The sequence below is a fragment of the Oncorhynchus mykiss genome, chromosome 5 (assembly GCF_013265735.2).
Source record: "Oncorhynchus mykiss isolate Arlee chromosome 5, USDA_OmykA_1.1, whole genome shotgun sequence".
In the NCBI taxonomy this organism is placed as follows: Eukaryota; Metazoa; Chordata; class Actinopteri; order Salmoniformes; family Salmonidae; genus Oncorhynchus; species Oncorhynchus mykiss.
In genome coordinates this window covers 90207404-90228654 of record NC_048569.1, presented here as the reverse complement: position 1 = coordinate 90228654, position 21251 = coordinate 90207404, and the positions used below count along the sequence as shown (strand labels likewise).

At 40.9% G+C, this 21251-nt stretch overlaps 1 protein-coding gene across 3 annotated transcripts in view; it reads left to right on the top strand.

Moving 5' to 3' along the window:
- The window catches only part of pla2g4ab (phospholipase A2, group IVAb (cytosolic, calcium-dependent)), a 50743-nt gene extending 33170 nt beyond the window's left edge, over positions 1-17573 (top strand). For 2 of the 3 annotated variants that reach the window (XM_021604685.2, XM_036978742.1), the window contains exons 13-18: positions 1276-1341; positions 4377-4619; positions 5966-6150; positions 6348-6537; positions 14744-14901; positions 15626-17573. In XM_021604685.2, the coding sequence (XP_021460360.1) occupies positions 1276-1341; positions 4377-4619; positions 5966-6150; positions 6348-6537; positions 14744-14901; positions 15626-15763 (980 nt within the window). In that variant the 3' untranslated portion in view covers positions 15764-17573. The remainder of the gene's footprint in view (positions 1-1275; positions 1342-4376; positions 4620-5965; positions 6151-6347; positions 6538-14743; positions 14902-15625) is intronic. The other variant, XM_021604687.2, reaches the window with a different exon arrangement.
- The last annotated feature ends 3678 nt before the right edge of the window (positions 17574-21251 follow it).

Sequence of the window (21251 nt, the reverse complement as noted above, 5' to 3'; positions counted from 1 at the left end):
GGCCAATCACATCAAGATTATGATCAGTGATTAGTTCATTATAACTGACTATAACTGCCTTGGAAGTTAGGGGTCTAACACTAAGTAGTCCTATTTTGAGATGTGAGATATCACAATCTCTTTCAATAATAACAGGAATGGAGGAGGTCTTTATTCCAGTGAGATTGGTAAGGCGAGCACCGCCATGTTTAGTTTTTCCCAACCTAGAATGAGGCACAGACACGGTCCGTTAGGGCTTGGCCCGGGGTAGGCCATCATTGTAAATAAGAATTTGTCTTTACCTGATTTGCCTAGTTGGAAATCCTTCCCAGATGAGTTGATTCTGTTATAGCAGCAAGGGGGGACCAACCAAATATTAATTCCCATGATTTTGGAATGAGCTGTTTGACGAGCAGGTGTCCACATACTTTTGGTAATGTAGTGTATGCTTCAGAAGTACCTAGAATTCATATAGGTTATATTTTCTGGTGCTCCTAACTTTTTAAGGTTGGGAGCACTACTGCTGGGAGCCCTGTGTACACCTTTCTAGTATCTACTTAATGTGCAACTCATACAGCATTGTCCCAGTGACTGATACCTTGAGGCACTTATTGTGCTAATCTCAAAGGCTTAGTTCCAATTTGATGTGTTAGCCCACAGTCCCCATTCCAATGTGTCGTGTCTGCTCTGCACAACGCAAGCCAACTGCACCTCCCATTGTAGTCTGTTTCCTATTACGCAGCTTTATGTGACACGTGAGTGACAGCTGTACCTGATGCCAACTCACATCACACCCGTCAATCGGTTCCAAAAATAACTTTCTCCTGGGTTTTCTCAGATGAGGGTGTGATTCCCTTCAATGGAAACAAAAATTATGTTCAGCTTCCTGTCACTATTTATAAAGGCTTATGAAGATGTTTGGTTAATGGGCTATTGAGGTTTGATTTGACCTTTTAACACACCAACACACACACACACCGGTCATTCACCAACACACACACACACACACATACCGGTAATTCACCAACACCCACACCTACACAACAATACAGTACATACCAGCTTGCAAGTGCAGTGACTACACATATACTCCTACACACATTCCAAGAACTGAGTGATTTATGTTATACGCAGATTGTTTTATTGTGTTTGTTATGTAAGCCATTAGTTTATAGAAAGGTAGGGCTTAAACAATGGAAAGTTAATTGGACTGCGGTTAGGCCATGAGATGGTTACTGAAGACTTGGATGTGAGTGAAAGTGTGATTGAGGAAGATGTCCTTGTCTCTTCCCACAGAACAGATAAAACCTCAACACATCGTGGGGGAGGAGAGCATGGACAATGACGAGGAGCCTCGGAAAGGTGAGGACTACAATACCCATGAAGCGCAACGATTCATAGGAAACGAACAGAATCCTGAAGAAGTGTACGGTCTAATGGTTGAAACAAATCTCTGCAATGCATCAGCTTCTGTTTTGACATATTTAAACTGCTTCTGGGAAGTCACCGCCCCGACGCTGCATTTTTCATACGTCTCTTTTCTTTATTTAATAATAACACATTCTTATGTATGTATGCATCATGCTGGAACATAAGTTGAGGTGAGTGCATCAGACTTAATTTCACCCCCTGGCAATTAAACCAACCGTGTTGCATCAGGTTCAACTAGCTGTCAGTGGTTGTTCTTAGCAGATGTAGCTAGCGTGGCTGTCTCTGTGCCCACATGGAAAAAATACTATAGTATACTTACTATGGTATAAATACTATAGTGAATACTGTTAAGTATTTACAGTTAACTATAGTATAAATACTGTAGTAAAATAAAGCTGTAGTATATAATATAGTAATTCATGTAGTGTTTTTACAGATTGTAATATAGTATTTACTGTAGTGTTTTTGTTTTATTATCTTTGACATAGAAGTGGATTATTTCTCCTTCAGGAATCCTACTGGAGAAATACTAGAAGAGCACATTTTCTACAACCTGTAGGGAGTTAGGACTGGATTCTGAACAGATAGTTCAGAGATTCTGCTCTTTTCTACAACCTGTAGGGAACACAATATATGGTCTGGCACAAATTGCGATAGGGGGAGGGGAATGGGCTGGTATATTCAAATTAAATACTGTAGTATTTAATATTGTTCAAAAAGTCTAGTGTTTTTGCGGACATTACTGTGGTATTTACCGGAGTGCTCTTTTTGTGGATAATACTGTAGAATGTACTATAGTATTCTACAGTATACTACATATTTTATACAACATTTTAAGTACTACATGTTTGAGGGATACTACAGTGTAGTATAATATTCTACATTATACTACAGTTTACTATAGAATTCTATAGTAAGTACTACTACTGTAGTATCATTTTAATGTGGGTGTGGTTGGTAGATAATGGCTCTGATGATTTTTTTGTCTCTGTTAAACCTGTTGTGGGTCAAGAATGTGGGTGGCTAGCCTCTGAGGTGATCAATCTCTGTTTATAGGTGGTAGGTGTTAGTGTTGTGGAGAGAGATAGAGAGATGTTAGAGAGAGATGATAGAGAAAGATTATAGGGAGAGAGAGAGCGATGATAGAGATTATATATAGAGAGAGAGATGATAGAGAAAGATTATAGGGAGAGAGAGAGAGCGATGATAGAGAGAGAGAGATGATAGAGAGGGAAGGTGCTTGGTCATGTGTAAGTAAAAAGGGAACAGGTGCACAACTCCAGTCACAACTCCAGTCCTTGTACTATCAGACTGAATATACCTACTTTCAGCTTTTATTTCTTTCATCACATTCCCAGTGGGTCAGAAGTTTACATACACTCAATTAGTATTTGGTACCATTGCCTTTAAATTGTTTAATTTGGGTCAAACATTTCGGGTAGTCTTCCACAAGCTTCCCACAATAAGTTGGGTGAATTTTGGCCCATTCCTCCTGACAGAGCTGGTGTAACTGAGTCAGGTTGGTAGGCCTCCTTGCTCGCACAAGCTTTTTCAGTTCTGCCCACAAATGTTCTATGGGATTGAGGTCAGGGCTTTGTGATGGCCACTCCAATACCTTGACTTTGTTTTCCTTAAGCCATTTTGCCACAACTTTGGAAGTATGCTTAGGGTCATTGTCCATTTGGAAGACCCATTTGCGACCAAGCTTTAACTTCCTGACTGATGTCTTGAGTTGATGCTTCAATATATCCACGTAATTTTCCTTCCTGATGAAGCCATCTATTTTGTGAAGTGCACCAGTCCCTCCTGCAGCAAAGCAACCCCACAACATAATGCTGCCACCCTGTGCTTCACGGTCGGGGTGGTGTTCTTTGGCTTGCAAGCCTCCCCCTTTTTCCTCCAAACATAACGATGGGCATTATGGCCAAACAGTTCTATTTTTGTTTCATCAGACCAGAGGACATTTCTCCAAAAAGTACGATCTATGTCCTCATGTGCAGTTGCAAACCATAGTCTGGCTTTTTTATGGCAGTTTTGGAGCAGTGGCTTCTTCCTTGCTGAGCGGCCTTTCAGGTTATGTTGATTTTGGACATGTTTTAATGTGGATATAGATGCTTTGTACCTGTTTCCTCCAGCATCTTCACAAGGTCCTTTGCTGTTGTTCTGGGATTGATTTGCACTTTTCGCAGTACATTAATCTCTAGGAGACGGAACGCATCTCCTTCCTGAGCGGTATGACGGCTGCGTGGTCCCATGGTGTTTATACTTGCGTACTATTGTTTGTACAGAGGAACGTGGTACCTTCAGGCGTTTGTAAATCACACGGATGAACCAGACTTGTGGAGGCCTCCAATTTTTTTTCTGAGGTCTTGGCTGATTTCTTTTGATTTTCCCATGATGTCAAGCAAAGAGCCACTGAGTTTGGAGGTAGGCCTTGAAATACATCCACAGGTACACCTCCAATTGACTCAAATGATGTCAATTAGCCTATCAGAAGCTTCTAAAGCCATGACATAATTTGGGGGAATTTTCCAAGCTGTTTAAAGGCACAGTCAACTTAGTGTATGTACACTTCTGACCCACTGGAATTGTGATAGTGAATTATAAGTGAAATAATCTGTCTGTCAACAATTGTTGAAAAAATGACTTGTGTCATGCACAAAGTAAATGTCCTAACCGACTTGCCAAAACTATAGTTTGTTAACAAGTAATTTGTGGAGTGGTTGAAAAACTAGTTTTAATGACTCCAACCTAAGTGTATGTAAACCTCCGACTTCAACTGTAAGCGCCAGGGAGAAAAGTCCAGATCTACAGGTGTGCACTTCAGATCAAGGACTATCAAGCACCTCTAGCTACCAAATTTCCTGTAAGCCTACAAGTACATCCCATGTGCATCACTTTATCAACATTGTCCCCTTCTCTCTCGCTTGCATCTTTTCTGATTTCAATATCTCTCTCCTTTCCAGCAGGCAGTGAGAACCCGGATGATGAGTACCACCGCACCGCCCAGAACAGCTGGGTCCAGCGAATGATCACCTCCCTCTTCAGCGACTCCTCCCTGTTCAACACACGGGAGGGGCGGGCGGGGAAGGTCCATAACTTCATGCTGGGCCTCAACCTCAACACCAACATGCCCTTCTCCACCTTCGGAGACTTCATGTACCAGAACTCCTGTGCCTCCGTCGAGGATGAGGTGGACGCTGTCACAGGTCAGATGTCAAATCTGGCGATCCAGGAGTTCTGGATGTAACACATTCTAGATTCTAGATTCCAGATATACAGTGGTGCAAAAAAAGTATTTAGTCAGCCACCAATTGTGCAAGTTCTCCCACTTAAAAAGATGAGAGTGGCCTGTAATTTTCATCATAGGTACACTTCAACTATGACAGACAAAATGAGAAAAAAAATGCAGAAAATCACATTGTAGGATTTTTAATGAATTTATTTGCAAATTATGGTGGAAAATAAGTATTTGGTCACCTACAAACAAGCAAGATTTCTGGCTCGTCTGGCACTGCATGATTTGAGTCCCTGGCGGCGTAGTGTGTTACTGATGGTAGGCTAGGTTACTTTGGTCCCAGCTCTCTGCAGGTCATTCACTAGGTCCCCCCGTGTGGTTCTGGGATTTTTGCTCAACGTTCTTGTGATCCTTTTGACCCCACGGGGTGAGATCTTGTGTGGAGCCCCAGATCGAGGGAGATTATCAGTGGTCTTGTATGTCTACCATTTCTTAATAATTGCTCCCACAGTTGATTTCTTCAAACCAAGCTGCTTACCTATTGCAGATTCAATCTTCCCAGCCTGGTGCAGGTCTACAATTTTGTTTCTGGTGTCCTTTGACAGCTCTTTGGTCTTGGCCATAGTGGAGTTTGCTGTTTGAGGTTGTGGACAGGTGTCTTTTATACTGATAACAAGTTCAAACAGGTGCCATTAATACATGTAACGAGTGGGGGACAGAGGAGCCTCTTAAAGAAGAAGTTACAGGTCTGTGAGAGCCAGAAATCTTGCTTGTTTGTAGGTGACCAAATACTTATTTTCCACCATAATTTGCAAATTAATTCATAAAAATTCCTACAATGTGATTTTCTGGATTTTTTTTCTTCTCATTTTGTCTGTCATAGTTGAAGTGTACCTATGATGAAAATTACAGGCCTCTCTCATCTTTTTAAGTGGGAGAACTTGCACAATTGGTGGCTGACTAAATACTTTTTTGCCCCACTGTTTGACTGTTGTTAGAGTCTTAAATAAAGCAGATTCTAGATCTAGTAGAACTTGGCAATAGAGCTCTTGTTGGAGCTGTGTACTATTCAATAGACGTACAGTGGAGTTATTGGAAGGTTATGGTGGTGATTTTATTTAAGTCTGAGTGCATAATAAAACTGCCTCAATTACAGTACAGTTACATTACTAAATGCCAGTGTACAAATGGAAACCGCTATAGTATGACCATACACACACACACACACACACATACCCATCCACACAAATTCCCTTACGCATTTCTACCTTAACACGTTCTGTATTTGTTCTGCATCGTATTCCATAACGTTCTCAGACCCCGATGAGTTTGCTGATATCTACGAGCCCCTGGACGTGAAGAGTAAGAAGATCCATATAGTAGACAGTGGTTTGACCTATAACCTCCCGTACCCCCTCATCCTGCGGCCGCAGCGTGGCGTCGACCTCATCATCTCCTTCGACTTCTCAGCTCGCCCCAGCGACTCCAGCCCGCCCTTCAAGGTCATTGTGATGACAAGCGCCACCTGCCAGTACTTCCTGGTTTTAAAATGTTTATGTGTTTATTTCATTTTATCATTGTCTTTTTTTTTGTGAGCAATTTCTGTGTGATTATTAAGGTGTTAGGATAAAAGTTGTAATAATTGAACTATGCAATAGTAATCAAGAGGCTAGCTTTTTGACTTGTGTTTGGTATGTAGGAGCTTCTGCTGGCTGAGAAGTGGGCCCGGATGAACAAACTGCCGTTCCCTAAGATCGACCCTAAAGTGTTTGACCGCGAGGGCCTGAAAGAGTGCTACGTCTTCAAGCCAAAAAAGGGGGAACGGAACTGCCCCACTGTCATCCATTTTGTCCTGGTCAACATCAACTTCAGGACATTCAAAGCCCCTGGTAGGTACTGTATGTGTACTGTATACCTGAGGTAGGACCACTATTATTCGAGTCCACAACTCTTGTGTATACCATATGCATGTCTGTATAGGTCGTGTATGTGAAATATATTAGATTTCTTTAGTCGAGCAGTAGTCTGGTTTACAAGATTAAAAAAAAGATTAAAAATCATTGTTTATAAGACACCTTTCTGATTGGTGCCTGGTTGAGTGGACTGATCCATTGTGGAGGCCGTGGGGATGGTACAGTCCATCAGTCTAAGACTTATATTATGTACAATGGTGCAATACAAATACAGTTTTTCATAACAAATGGTCGCTGTCCTCGGTTCTGAAACACATCAGTGCTCTGTTGATTTGGCGCTTGTTGCTATGTGCATAATAGTAAAGTTAACCAGCATATTGGTGTTGAGAACAATGAGGCGGAGGCAGCAGCAGAATGAGGAGAGGAGAAAACAGCCCTTGCCTTAATCGTCTAAGAAAAGTGAGGAGAGAGAAAACCCCAACTTAATTAGGTCTATAATCAACAGCCTAACTGTTAAATGTGCCTGGCTTTATTAATCATCCATATCTACAGAAGTAAGACAGATCCTGCTTCTGTTGCCTGTTTTACTGTTTGGTTGGTAGTCTAATGATTCCGTGAGCACCAAGCCTCTTGCTGTTTTTAATCTTTGCTATGCTGTAATAAAGGCTGTACACTTATTTTGTTAGACCAGCCTCTCTGGTATTATTTATAATGTATTTAATGCTCGTCCAAATAAGAATTTATAACAATAAGAATAACCCTCCTTTTTCCTTGATCTCCTTCTTATTGTTATTATTACTACTATTATGATCCTCATTATAATAATAAGTAATGTCATTATCATTAGTAGGGTTAGTGTAGCAGCCTTGTATAACCACCATTGAGCTGTAGGCCAAAGAGAGCATCCGGTTTAGTCTTAATACCGTAACTTAGTTAGGCCTATATTTCAATACCTATATAGGCTACTGTATCAATCAATCATTTATTTGTTCATGTCATCACACAGCATACGAGTTATTCATGACGTGAAATGCAATCAAGCATTTTAGTTTTAAAATAAAATTACAAACGCAACCATTTAATTATTAGCATAAACAATAAATAGGCCTAAACTGTTCCATTTCGGGAAATTTCATTAACAAATTAATGCGACTGTTTTTAGACTTTGATGTAATAGAGGCTTTACAAAACAAAACAAAAAATTGCGTTACAACATACTCTCTAGTACGCTTACAATTTATTTGGTGTTGTTTACGTTGTTCCAAATGGTCAGAAAAATTGTTGTAATCTAACAACAGCTGTTTGGCACATAATATGTACGCAGTGCTAGCTCCTTACCTTATTTTTCTTGATCTCCAGTATTTTCCACAACTAGTCAAATTAATTCCACACATCTGACTTCCCCTTTACCTCCTGTGCAACCAGTAAACGTTCCCCTGTTTCAAGTTTATTTGTCACGTCGTGTGCATCCATTTTTATGTCATGTGTTACATTGTGAGTTGATTTTTTTATTGAACCTTTATTTAACTAGGCAAGTCAGTTAAGAACAAAATCTTATTTACAATGATGGCCTACCCCGGCCAAACCCGGACGATGCTGGGCCCTATGGGACTCCCAATCGCAGCCGGTTGTGATACAGCCTGGATTCAAACCAGGGTGTCTGTAGTGACATAGTGCCTTTAGACCACTGCGCCACTCGGGAGCCCCCAAGTTTATAACCAGTTTATTGATGTGATAATGATATGCTATAAGTCAGGCCCTATTGGTCACGTGCATGTAAAGCATATATGTGTCACATGAAGAGAGCAAGGGTTGAGGGAATAGAGAATGTTTTTCTTAACAAATTATGGATTTCAGTAACAGAACTTTTCAGTCAGAAATGGCTGTGAATATTTTGCAGCTTCAGCAACACGTACAGCGTGATAAACATGTTGATGTTCTGTGGTGGTCGCTGCAGCAGGAATGAGAGTCTTTTTTTTTAACACAGTGCAGCAAGTCTGAGCCAGGCCCAGCACAATCAAGTCAATTGCGGTCCTCTAGTCATTTGTGTGTCTTAATGATTTAATCAAACAATTTGCTTAAAGCATCAGACAAGCTCAGTGCATATAGTTGATTTGATAAAAACACATAGGATGTGGAAAAATGTAGTCGGGGACAGCCCTAGCATACTGTACATTTTTTAACCTTTATTTAATGTTCTGTTGCTGATGACTGGGATGAATACAGAAAAAGATTTCAGGACAAGACACCCTCTTTATGACTAGGCCTATCTGACTTATATTATTATGATGTCATAATGCTTCTTGACAATGTCTTATATTATATTTACTTAGTCCATTATGACAGGATGGTCATAATGCTTCATGACAGTGTCATGAAGTCTATTTTCTGCTAGATATTTAACATAATATGTTAAATACATTATGAAGGAAAAAAATGACAATATACATAATTCATAACAACAACAACAAAGGACTTAACCTCTAGCGTCGAGCAATCCCGTATCCGGGAGCGTAATCATAGCCTCAAGCTCATTACCATAACACAACGTTTCCTATTCATGAAAATCGCAAATGAAATGAAATAAATATATTCAAACAAGCTTAGCCTTTTGTTAACAACACTGTCATCTCAGATTTTCAAAATATGCTTTTCAACCAAAGCTACACAAGCATTTGTGTAAGAGTATTGATAGCCTAGCATAGCATTAAACCTAGCATTCAGCAGGCAACATTTTCACAAAAACAAGAAAAGCATTCAAATAAAATAATTTACCTTTGAAGAACTTGGGATGTTTTCAATGACAAGACTCTTAGTTAGATAGCAAATGTTCATTTTTTCCAAAAATATTATTTGTGTAGACGAAATAGCTCCGTTTTGTTCATCACGTTTGGCTAAGAAAAAGACCGGAAAATGCAGTAATTTACAACGGCAAACTTTTTTCCAAATTAGCTCCATAATATCGACAGAAACATGGCAAATGTTGTTTAGAATCAATCCTCAACGTTTTTTTCACATATCTATTCGATAATCTATCAGTGGTGGCAGTTGGCTTCTCATCAGAAGCAAACGGAAAAATACTGCAGCTGGAGATTACGCAATAATTGCGACGGAGGACACCAAGCGACCACCTGGTAGATGTAGTCTCTTATGGTCAATCTTCCAATGAAATGCCTACAAATACGTCACAATGCTGCAGACACCTTGGGGAAAACGTGGAAAATGTAAGCTGACTCCTAGCTCCTTCACAGCCATATAAGGAGTCATTGGCATGAGGCGATTTCAAAAAATGCGGCACTTCCTGATTGGATTTTTATCTGGGTTTTTTCCGTAACCTCAGTTCTGTGGCACTCACAGACAATATCTTTGCAGTTTTGGAAACGTCAGAGTGTCAGAGTATATGCATAGTCGAGCATCTTTTCGTGACAAAATATCTTGTTTAAAACGGGAACGTTTTTCATCCCAAAATTAAAATAGCGCCCCCTATATCCAAGAAGTTAAGAAACAAACTATCAAACAAAAATAAACTTCTTGGCAGGGAAAAAACACATTTGAATAAATGTGGGTTTTGACACTCATGTAGGTGTCCTAACAAGCAATAACATAACATAATACAGTGCATTCGGAAAGTATTCAGACCTCTTGACCTTTTCAACATGTTTTTTGCATTACAGCCTTTTTCTGAAATGGATTAAATCGTTTTTTTACTCATCAATCTACACACAATAACCCATAATGACAAAGCAAAAACAGATTTTTAGAAATGTGTGCAAAGTGAAGAGGCGACTCCGGGATGCTGCCTTTCTAGGCAGAGTTGTAAAGAAAAAGCCATATCTCAGACTGGCCATTAAAAAGAAAAGATTAAGATGGGGAAAAAGAACTCAGACACTGGACAGAGGAAGTCTGCCTAGAAGCCAGCATCCCGGAGTCAGTTGTGCACCGGGGCCTCCCACTCCTCTTTCTATTCTGGTTGAAGCCAGTTTCCTCTGTTCTGTGATGGGAGTAGTACACAGCGTTATACAAGATCTTCAGTTTCTTGGCAATTTCTCACATGGAATAGCCTTGTAATCAAACCCACAAATGCTGATGCTCCAGATACTCAACTAGTCTAAAGAAGGCCCGTTTTATTGCTTCTTTAATGAGCACAACAATTTTCAGCTGTGCAAACATAATTGAAAAAGGGTTTTCTAATGATCAATTAGCCTTTTTAAAATGATAAACTTGGATTAGCTAACACAACGTGCTATTGGAACACAGGAGTGACAGTTGCTGATAATGGGCCTCTGTACGCCTATGTAGATATTCCATTCAAAATCATTTCCAGCGACAATAGTTATTTACAACATTAACAATGTCTACACTGTATTTCTGATCAATTTGATGTTATTTTAATGGACCAAAAATGTTGCTTTTCTTTAATAAACAAGGACATTTCTAACTTTCGATTGGTAGTGTATTCCATACATAAGAGTACGCTCATAGGGAATATGCTCCTAAGGAAGTTGAAGGTTTATGCTAGAAAAGAAGGTTGTGTGTGAGACTGGTATCTTACAAGATCCCTGGGGGGGTGAGTCATAAGGAGAAGATCTATGACCAGGTGCTATGTTGGAAATCTCTTGCTATGCTGGGAGCGAAGTGTGTGTAAACAGGGTATACATCATTGGCCATAGGAAGACAGGGACACACAGACACTGGCCAGGCCTCTCTCTGCTCACACACTGAATTATAGTGTTTTAGGGCCTCACGAATGAGGAACACACACATGTACACATCCTCTGCTGTATTTGTGTTGTGTAGGAGAGAGAGTAGGTCACATCACTGGTCTGGTATTCCCCTGTAGAGTCGGTGACAAGTGTGCCATCATTTAGTGATCATTCATTCATGGAATTAGGAAATACATGAGAAGACATGTTTTAACAACCCAACCCAACCTTGTAAGGCAGACGGAAATAGTTGCCGTACCTGCAGGCAACAGATTACGTAGTGTGTGGCCATTTTGTCTAGTCCACGTCCTCAGTTAGAGCCTTGCATGGGCATGAATTTTAAGCCCTACCCATGCCCGATTGCTTCTGGCAAATTTAAAGGCCCGACCCTGCCCGAAACCCAAAATCAGAAATAACTTCCTCTGTTAATAAATCCATCAGCTGCTCCTCTCTGTGTCTGTCACTCGCTCCCTGCACGCTGCTCATGGTGGCTCTGGGTCTGTGAGAATCCAAAGCAACGGCTCCACTTGGGCTCCTCTGCTCAATGATGAGACATGAGAAAGCAGTTAGTGGTTAGCTACTTTTTAGCACTAAACTCTGACAGAACTCAAGGAACATTATTATTTTCTGTGAAATATATCTGAGATTAAAGCACTTCTGACACCATGTTATGATCTTTGATCTAAGTCAGAAATGGCTGTATTGCGCAGCAGAGCACAAGCAAATGGCTCAGCTTAAGATCGATTTAGGGATACTCGAGCCTTGCCCGTACCCTAGTTATTGATGGAAAAACAGGCCATACCCGGCCCTGACTCGATGTATAAAGTCGAGGCCCATCGGACTCGGGTCGGGTATCAAAGCTCTACCGTCAGTCAAACTGCTCAGTGCTCAACATAGAGCTGGGCGACAAAAACCCATATCTTTATAAATTGCCTGAATTGATGTTATAACGATAAGTAGAACGATACATTTATAACATTAATGTGCACCACAGTTTTGTTTATTTTTATAACCTTTAAAGTACTATGTACTATGGTTGTAAAGTGCTATGGTTATAGCCATCAATTGTCCAATTAACAATCATATCATCATCAACAAACTTATTTCATTTCAAACTTCACATTTCTCATGTACAGGCTACTTATCACAATGAACAATATCAGCAAAATGCCTGCGATAAGTGATCGGTATGGTCGGTGTCGATCATTCGCAGTTTATCGTTCCAGCTCTAACTCAACAGTGAAACCGAAGCTAACCTCAAGGGTTAAGTTAATGCATTCATTCTGAGTTGTCAACCAAAGAGTCAACCATTTTGTATCTTATATTGTTTTTTGTGCATCTCTTAGGAATGTTCTATTGATTCCCAGAGTCATATTTTCATGTGTATCTGAGCTATTGCCGTTCAAGCAGGCAGAAATAGATACATGATGCAAACCTCCCCATACTAGCTGTATTTCTGCCTGCTTGAATTTATAGAACATGTCTCAAAAACGATATAACATTAAAACTAAGTGAATGATTCCTTTAAGGTTTGGATTGGGGTTAAAAAAGACACACAAAAAAATAAAAATAAACTAACAAGTGCAGCACGGCACTGGGATTGAACCCACGACATTCAGAGCCATAACTCACAGTTTAAGAGATACTGTTATAGTTATAAGATGTTAACAGGCACTCGTATTGCCCCGAGTGGAGGAGAAATTGCCATGTAAATAAAATGACTAGCCATCGTTTGTTAAAACGGGTTGACAGCTCACCATCACCCTGGAGCTTGGGCTGAAACATCCATAGTTCTGAATGAGTCATATGATATGGGCTAGTATTAGCTATCACTGTCACACAAGGAAAGAATGGTATATGACCAATTATTAGTTAGTCATAGTCACTATCATCCTGAAGGACATATAGTGCCTTCAGAAAGTATTCACACCTCTTGACTTTTTCAACAAAAGAAAAAGTGTTACAAGGTGGGATTAAAATTGATTTAATAGGTTTTTTTTTTTTTGTCAACGATCTACACAAAATACCCTGTAATATCAAAATGGAAGAAAAATTCTAACATTTGTAAAATAATATAAAAAAAATAAAACACTACTATATCTTGATTACATAAGTATTTAACCCCTTGAGTGACATGACAGCGTCACCTTTGACAGTGATTACAGAGTCTTTCTGGGGAAGTCTCTAAAAGCTTTGTACACCTCGATTATACAATATTTGCACATTATTCTTTTAAATTTAAATTCTCCAAGCTCTGTCAAGTTGGTTGTTGATTGTGCTAGACAGCAAGTCTTGCCATAGATTTTCGAGACGATTTAAGTCAAAACTGGAACTAAGCCACTCAGGAACATTCCATGTCGTCTTGGTAAGCAACTCCAGCGTTTTAGGTTATTGTCGTGCTGAAAGGTGAATTCGTCCCCCAGTGTCTGTTGGAAAGCAGACGGAACCAGGTTTTCCTCAATTATTTTGCCAGTGCTTAGCTCTATTCTGTTTCTTTTTATCCTAAAAAACGTAAGTCTTTGCCGATGACCCATAACATGATGCAGCCACCACCATGCTTGAAAATATGAAGAGTAGTACTCAGTGATGTGTTGTGTTAGATTTGCCCCAAACTTAACGATTTGTATTCAGGACATGAAGTTCATTTATTTTCCACATGTTTTGCTGTTTTACTTTAATGCCTTATTGCAATCGGGATGCATGTTTTGGACTATTTTTATTCTGTACATGCTTTCTTCATTTCACTCTGTAATTTAAGTTATTATTGGAGAGTAACTACAATGTTGTTGATCCATCCCCAGTTCTCTCTTATCACAGCCATTAAACTCTATAACTGTTTTAAAGTCACCATTGGCCTCATGGTGAAATCCTGAGTGGTTTCCTTCCTCTCTGCCAACTGAGTTAGGAAGGACTCCTGTATCTTTGTAGTGACTGGATGTATTGACACACCATCCAAAGTGTAATGAATAACTTCACTATGATCAAAGGGATTTTGAAAGTCTCCTTTTGTTTACCCATCTACCAATACGTACCCTTCTTTGTGAGGCCTTGGAAAAACCATCCTGGTCTTTGTGGTTGAACATGTGTTTGAAATTCACTGCTCGACTGAGGGACCTTACAGATCATTTTATGTGTGGAGTACAAAGATGAGGTAGTCATAAAAAAATTATGTTAAAAACACTTATCTGTGAGTCCATGACTTTTTAAGCACATTTTTACTTCTTAACTTATTTAGGTTTGCCATAACAAAGGGGTTGAATACTTATTGACTAAAGACATTTCAGCTTTACATTTTTTATTAATTTCTAAAAATGCCTAATTCCACTTTGACATTATTGGGTGTTATGTGGAGGACAGTGACACAACATCTCAATTTAATCCATTTTAAATTCAGGCTGTAACACAATAAAATGTGGAAAAAGTCAAGGGGTGTTGATACTTTCTGAAGTACATATCATCCTGTTGCTGTGTGTTTGAAGGAGTTCCTCGGGAGACGGAAAAGGAGAAGGAGATGGCTGACTTTGACATCTTCGACGACCCTGAGACGCCGTACTCCACGTTCAACTTCCAGTACTCCAACCAGGCCTTCACACAGCTCCACGACCTCATGGAGTTCAACACGCTCAACAACATCGAGGTACGTTCAACCTTCAACTGCATCACCACTGGCTACTGTACATCCATTTCTAAATGTGTTAGAAGGTCGGACAGTCTTTGGAAGAGTTAGATCGATTAGGAGCTCTAAAAAGGGGTATGTCGATATGCAATGCTCAAACATCAAGGTCAAGTTGAATGCTGGAGCCATACTAGTTTTCTCTGGGGTTGGTGTGTTTTACAACATCAAGGTCAATTTGACATTCAGTTGTTCTGGCTCTTATGCACTGTCTAAAAAAGATCCCACGAATCAAAAGGTCAGTTCAGTCGGTCAGAACTAATATGCCAATGACTAAAGGGGTTTCTCGATATGACAGAAGTACTGTATGTAGGTAGATACTGATTCCTGCTCCTGATTCCTGCTCAAACCACCCTCAACAATGAGGTCAGTTCAGTTAGCCAGAACTAATGTATGTAAAACAACATTCCAACAACGTAAATGTCAGTTCAGCCAGGCAGATGTAATGTATGTAAAACATTCCAGCAACATCAATGTTTGCTCAATTATCCGTCAGTAACTAGGGGTCCCCCGGACATGGGACTTCCAACATCTGTGTAGGCCTATGCTGATTGTTTTTTATCTAACCTCGAAACCACATTTCAATGAATTATGATTTCTTGTTAACGGTCAATTGACTAACCACTTGTGTAGGTTAATACAGTGTTTTATCCATTCCATCTCCTCCATCCACCTCTCTCTTGACCAGGTGATAAAAGAGGCCATTAAGGAGAGCATCGTGTACAGGAAGGAGAATCCATCCCGCTGCTCCGTGTCCCTCTCACTCAACGAGATCCAGAACAAAATGTTCCTGAAGCGGGAGACGCGGGAGAAACCCCGGAAGTGAGAGCCGGAATGCCGGGAAGAGCAAGGTCAAGCTATCAGACGAAACTGGCATTGGAAAGTGGAATTTTCCTATATTTTTACGTTTTTCATTAGGGAAACTTTGTTGGTTTGTTTTGTCCATCTAATGTGAATGAAGAGGGTTTGGTGTAAACCATGGAAACCTGTGGTGGATATCACTGAACAACATGACAAAGACTTGTTATGGACCCTAAAGTTGAGTGATATAAAGTCTGAAGAGATGTTAAAATAGCAGTAAACTAAACTCAAGGCTCCTTAATTGACTTTCCATTTTTATAAGTGCTACTCATGGATGTATTATGTGTTTTTAATGTAGCAGGGTTTTCCTACAGTATAGTTGTAAACAGTTGTTACTGATCTAAACAAGTGATCTCACAGGAAACCATGGAAACCATAGAAGAAGAGGCGTCCTTAAACCATCAGGTTGTGTTCGATGCCAACTACTAAAACACCGCCAAGTGCAACCGTCTGGATTCCTCAAACATCTCAATTATGTTTATTCAACGCAGGGAGTGGCTCCAACAACAAACAACACTCAACACCATAGAAACGGCCTTTCTGTCTGCCTCCTTTATAGTCCTCTCTCACGTTAGTGTGTTTATTTTCCTGACTGTGTTATTTCAGGCTTCCCCTTACATACTCGGACCAAGTTTTTTGTTTGGGGCAGAGTAATTTCCTCCCACTGTGACCCCTCCTCACCCCCACCATCTTCCCATACTCTACCCCGCAGATATGGTCTGGTGTGTCTGTGCTGAGGTGGGGTGAGAGGGGTGGGGTGTAACCCTGGAGAGGGTGTGGTGTGATGGCTTCACGGCTCTTGTCGGCACACAATGGAATTTCAAACACTACACCTACACCTGCAGCAGCGTCTGAGAGAAGTATCTGACATACTACACCTACACTCGCAGGGGTCAAAGGGTATCCAGTGTGCTGTGGAATTTTACACAGAACAGAAACCCCTGTCTGCTGACCATGGTCTGCCTGAGCTCACATTTCAGCCTAGTTTTTAAAACAATGTTATGTAAAACAGGTGATTTTCTTCAATTATTTCTAGCTGGCAACTTGTTGCTTTGTGTGTTTTTACTGTGTATTTTCTTTTGTGCAAATGAATATTTCTGCATTCTTTGATGCTTTAACCTTATTGTTTATTACTTTTAGGTCACAGGAGGTTGGTGGCACCTTAATTGGGGAGGACAGGCTCGTGATAATGGCTGGAGTGGAACGGTATCAAATACATCAAACACATGGTTTCCATTGGTTCCATGGTTTCCATGGTTTCCATGTGTTTGATGCCATTCCATTTGCTCGGTTCTATCCATTATTAAGAGCCGTCCTCCCCTCAGCAGCCACCACTGCTTTAGGTCTCCCAGAGATTGTCATATTGTTGTTGGCTATTTTCAGACTGAATTGCATTTCATACTGAACTTTGTGCAACGTCGCACAAGCAATGACAGTCACACCGCTTGATCTTTTCAGGACACCTGTGTGGCACCTTTTTATTCAATGGATTTGATTCTCTTAGGTAGAATGAGTACATGGAGAGTAGGACGTGTCTTTTTTTTCATGTAAAGCTGTCTTGGACTACAGTAAATAGTCTTTTTTTGTTTTTTGTTTTTTTTGTGCAATTATTACAATTATGGGAAATAAAGTGTTAAAATGATTTCAAACTGAGAGGACCCAAGTAGTGTAGTCATACACTTCTGCTTTCCTTTTTACTATTTGAACCAATAACATACACCATGTTTATGTACATGTCATTGAATAAAAGTCCAAGTTGTCTTCTTTCTCAGTAATCCAACACCCACTATACGTGTTATTGTGGCTTGGAAAGGGGAACAACTTCAGGTTGTAGAAGTACTTGCCAACACTATTCATCTCATGCAACGTTTCCACTATAGAAATGGCAATTTGATGCTTGAATTCAAGACCATGTAGACCCCGGAAATCAGAGGTTTAACACACACACACACACACTGTAACTTTCACTGGACTGGAAAACATATTTTAGGCTTATGAAAGGAAATGCCTTGGCCAGGCCTAGATGACCTAGATCTGGCTGTGATCTTTTTCATAGGTCTGCTACTATGAGAAACCCCATCACAACAAGGACAATGTGGCCACAGTAAAATAATCCACCTAAAACCTTCATAACATGAAGCCCAGGCAGTTTCTTAGCAGAATCTTCCTCCAGCTACAGAACATAACCGTAGCCACCCACAGGCTGGTTAGAGACCTGTTGAAGCACATCGCACAGTAAATCATTACATTTTCCAATTAAATCATCATGCAAAAGTAATATTCCCATCATGTGAGAGTACTAATTATGTGCTTAGGATAGTTTGCTGCGGTGCACGTCTGAGGGTGCCTCCTCTCTGGCATGAAAACCACTCGCCTAACGCCCTCTGGATCGACTTTACCGTGCTCCGTTTACTGTAGTCTAGCTGCTCAGCACAGCCATGCCTGGCAGACACACAGACAGACATTCAGAAACCTTCAAGGCCTTTGAAGGATACACTCAAAAGCCTTGTGGCCCTAGAGTGCTGTCTGCCTGTCTTTCTTAATGTATGTGAGGTGAGAATGATTTCCATGTTGGCGTGTTATTATGTTATTCTCACACACCACACGTAAGGGTCATGTATGTGCCTGCATGTTTTCTTCTTGATGTGCTGAGTCACTCTCACCGCACACAGACAGACAGGCTGTGGTGCACCACAGTAACCAAGGGGCTGCTCTGGAGGAACGCACGCAACCAGACACACACGGGCCTCCACCATCATACAGTGTGCTGTGTATCAACTATAGAACAAATATCATTATGGAGAACAATTTACTATATATGTTAGATTTACTATGAAATAAATATACACTATAACCTATGCACACTTGCTGGCATCAAACTGTGTGGTACATATCAGGTCAATCAGACTGTGTGGTACATATCAGGTCAACCAGACTGCACGTGGTACATATCAGGTCAATCAGAATGTGTGGTACATATCGGGTCAACCAGAATATATGTGGTACATATCAGGTCAATCAGAATATGTGGTACATAACAGGAAAAATCTGACTGTGGTGTACATATCAGGTCAATCAGACGGCATGGTACACATCAGGTCAATCAGACTGGGTGTGGTACATATCAGGTCAATCAGACTAGGTGTGGTACATACCAGGTAAATCAGACTGCGTGTGGTACATATCAGGTCAATCAGACAAGGTGTGGTACATATCAGGTCAAGCAGACTGTGGGTGGTACATGGCAGATCATTCAGACAGGGTGTGGTACATGTCAGCACATTCAGAATGTGTGGTACATAACTGGTCAGTCGTAGTGTGTGGTACATAACTGGCCAGTCAGAGTGTGTGTTGTACATAACATGTCAGTATGAATGTGTGGTACATGTCAGACAAGTCAGATTATGTGGTACATAACAGGCCAGTCAGACTATGTGGTACATAACAGGTCATTCAGAATGTGTGGTATATGTCAGGTCAGTCAGACGGCGTGGTACATAACAGGTCAGGCAGACTGTGTGGTACATGTCATATCATTCAGACTGTGTGTGGTACATGTCAGACCATTCATACGGTGTGTGGTACATGTCAGATTATTCAGAATATGTGGTACATAACTGATCAATCAGAGTGTACGTGGTACATAAAATGACAGTCAGAATATGTGGTACATGTCGGATTGTGTGGTACATAACAGGTCAGCCAGACTGTGGGTGGTACATAACAGGTCAGTCAGACTGTGTGGTATATGTCAGGCCAGCCAGACTGTGTGGTACATAGCAGGCCAGTCAGACTATGTGGTACATAACAGGTCAGTCAGACTGTGTGGTACATAACAGGTCAGTCAGGCGGTGTGGTACATAACATGTCAGTCAGACTGTGGGGTACATAACAGGTCAGTTGGACTGTGTGGTACATAACAGGTCAGTCAGACTGTGTGGTACATAACAGGTCAGTCGTAATGCGTGGTACATAACAGGTCAGTCAGACTGTGTGGTACATAACAGGTCAGTCAGGTCCGTCCTGTCTCTTTATTATACTCACACTTTCTCCTACACCACACAGTACTATTCTAGTCCAGTTTGTCAGATTCCATTTTATTCCACCACACACTCCCAACACAGTCACACACACACACACACACAGCACAGTCACACACACACACACACCCAACAGAGTCACACACACACACACACAACACAGTCACACACACACACCCAACAGAGTCACACACCCAACACAGTCACACACACCCACACACACACCCAACACAGTCACATACACCCAACACAGTCACACACACACACACCCAACACAGTCAGACACACACACCCAACACAGTGAGTAATCCTTTCTCACACAGCTGACACAGACCAGGACTTGGCGGCCCATCAGATACAGTGGTGAGGTCCATCATGTCTGACCCAGTGGTGAGGTCCATCATGTCTGACCCAGTGGTGAGGTCCATCATGTCTGACCCAGTGGTGAGGTCCATCATGTCTGACCCAGTGGTGAGGTCCATCATGTCTGACCCAGTGGTGAGGTCCATCATGTCTGACCCAGTGGTGAGGTCCATCATGTCTGACCCAGTGGTGAGGTCCATCATGTCTGACCCAGTGGGAAATAATGTTTGTGTTATCTTTTCTCTTCAACAAGAGATTAAAGGCCAACAGTCTAGACACGGCCCATTAGAAATGTTACTCTTAATTCCCACTAATATTAGGGTGTGTCCATTCTAGATGAGTGCCACACCAAGGGGTGCAGTATTTTGATATCCAGGCTCTACTAGTAAGTGAAGTTTATTATGAGTCAGGAATCTTTTTCATGTGCAATTTTTGGGAATATGTGCCCTTTGTTCTTTTAACAAAGACCATCTGTGGGGTTCATGATGACAAAGATACAAAAAATCAGCTAGAAATGGGAAACTTTGTCTCTATTTCCTGCAAAACAAACAATAGCACTTTCATCATCTGACGATGTCCTGACATCATGGAGTGTATGCTGCACAGAGTTGCTCTGTTATCCTATATGGGGGACCACCATAGTCGACTTGCAGGCAGTTACCACCCCGTGACCAGCAAAGCATGTTCGGTTAAGTAAATACTTCCGCCATAGCCTTTTACGAGTAGTGAGTGTGGTGAGTCACACAGCAAACAGCTGTACTATGTAATCTGTTTAGATCCTCAGCTTCCTGAAGTAAACCATGCTCTGTATCAATGGAGGAAGTACATGTATCTTGTATTCAACTCGAATCCATTAAAGTGAACATATGATAGTAGTTCATTTGATCTAAAAGAAAACACTACGGTGGTTTAGAAACACATGGTCTCATTACCAAACATATGTTTCAGTAGATGCACTGCACATACATTCATTTTTTTATTTTACCAGGCAGGTCAATCAATTATTATTTACAATGAAGGCCTATTCAGTGGGGGGGAAATAACGCAAAA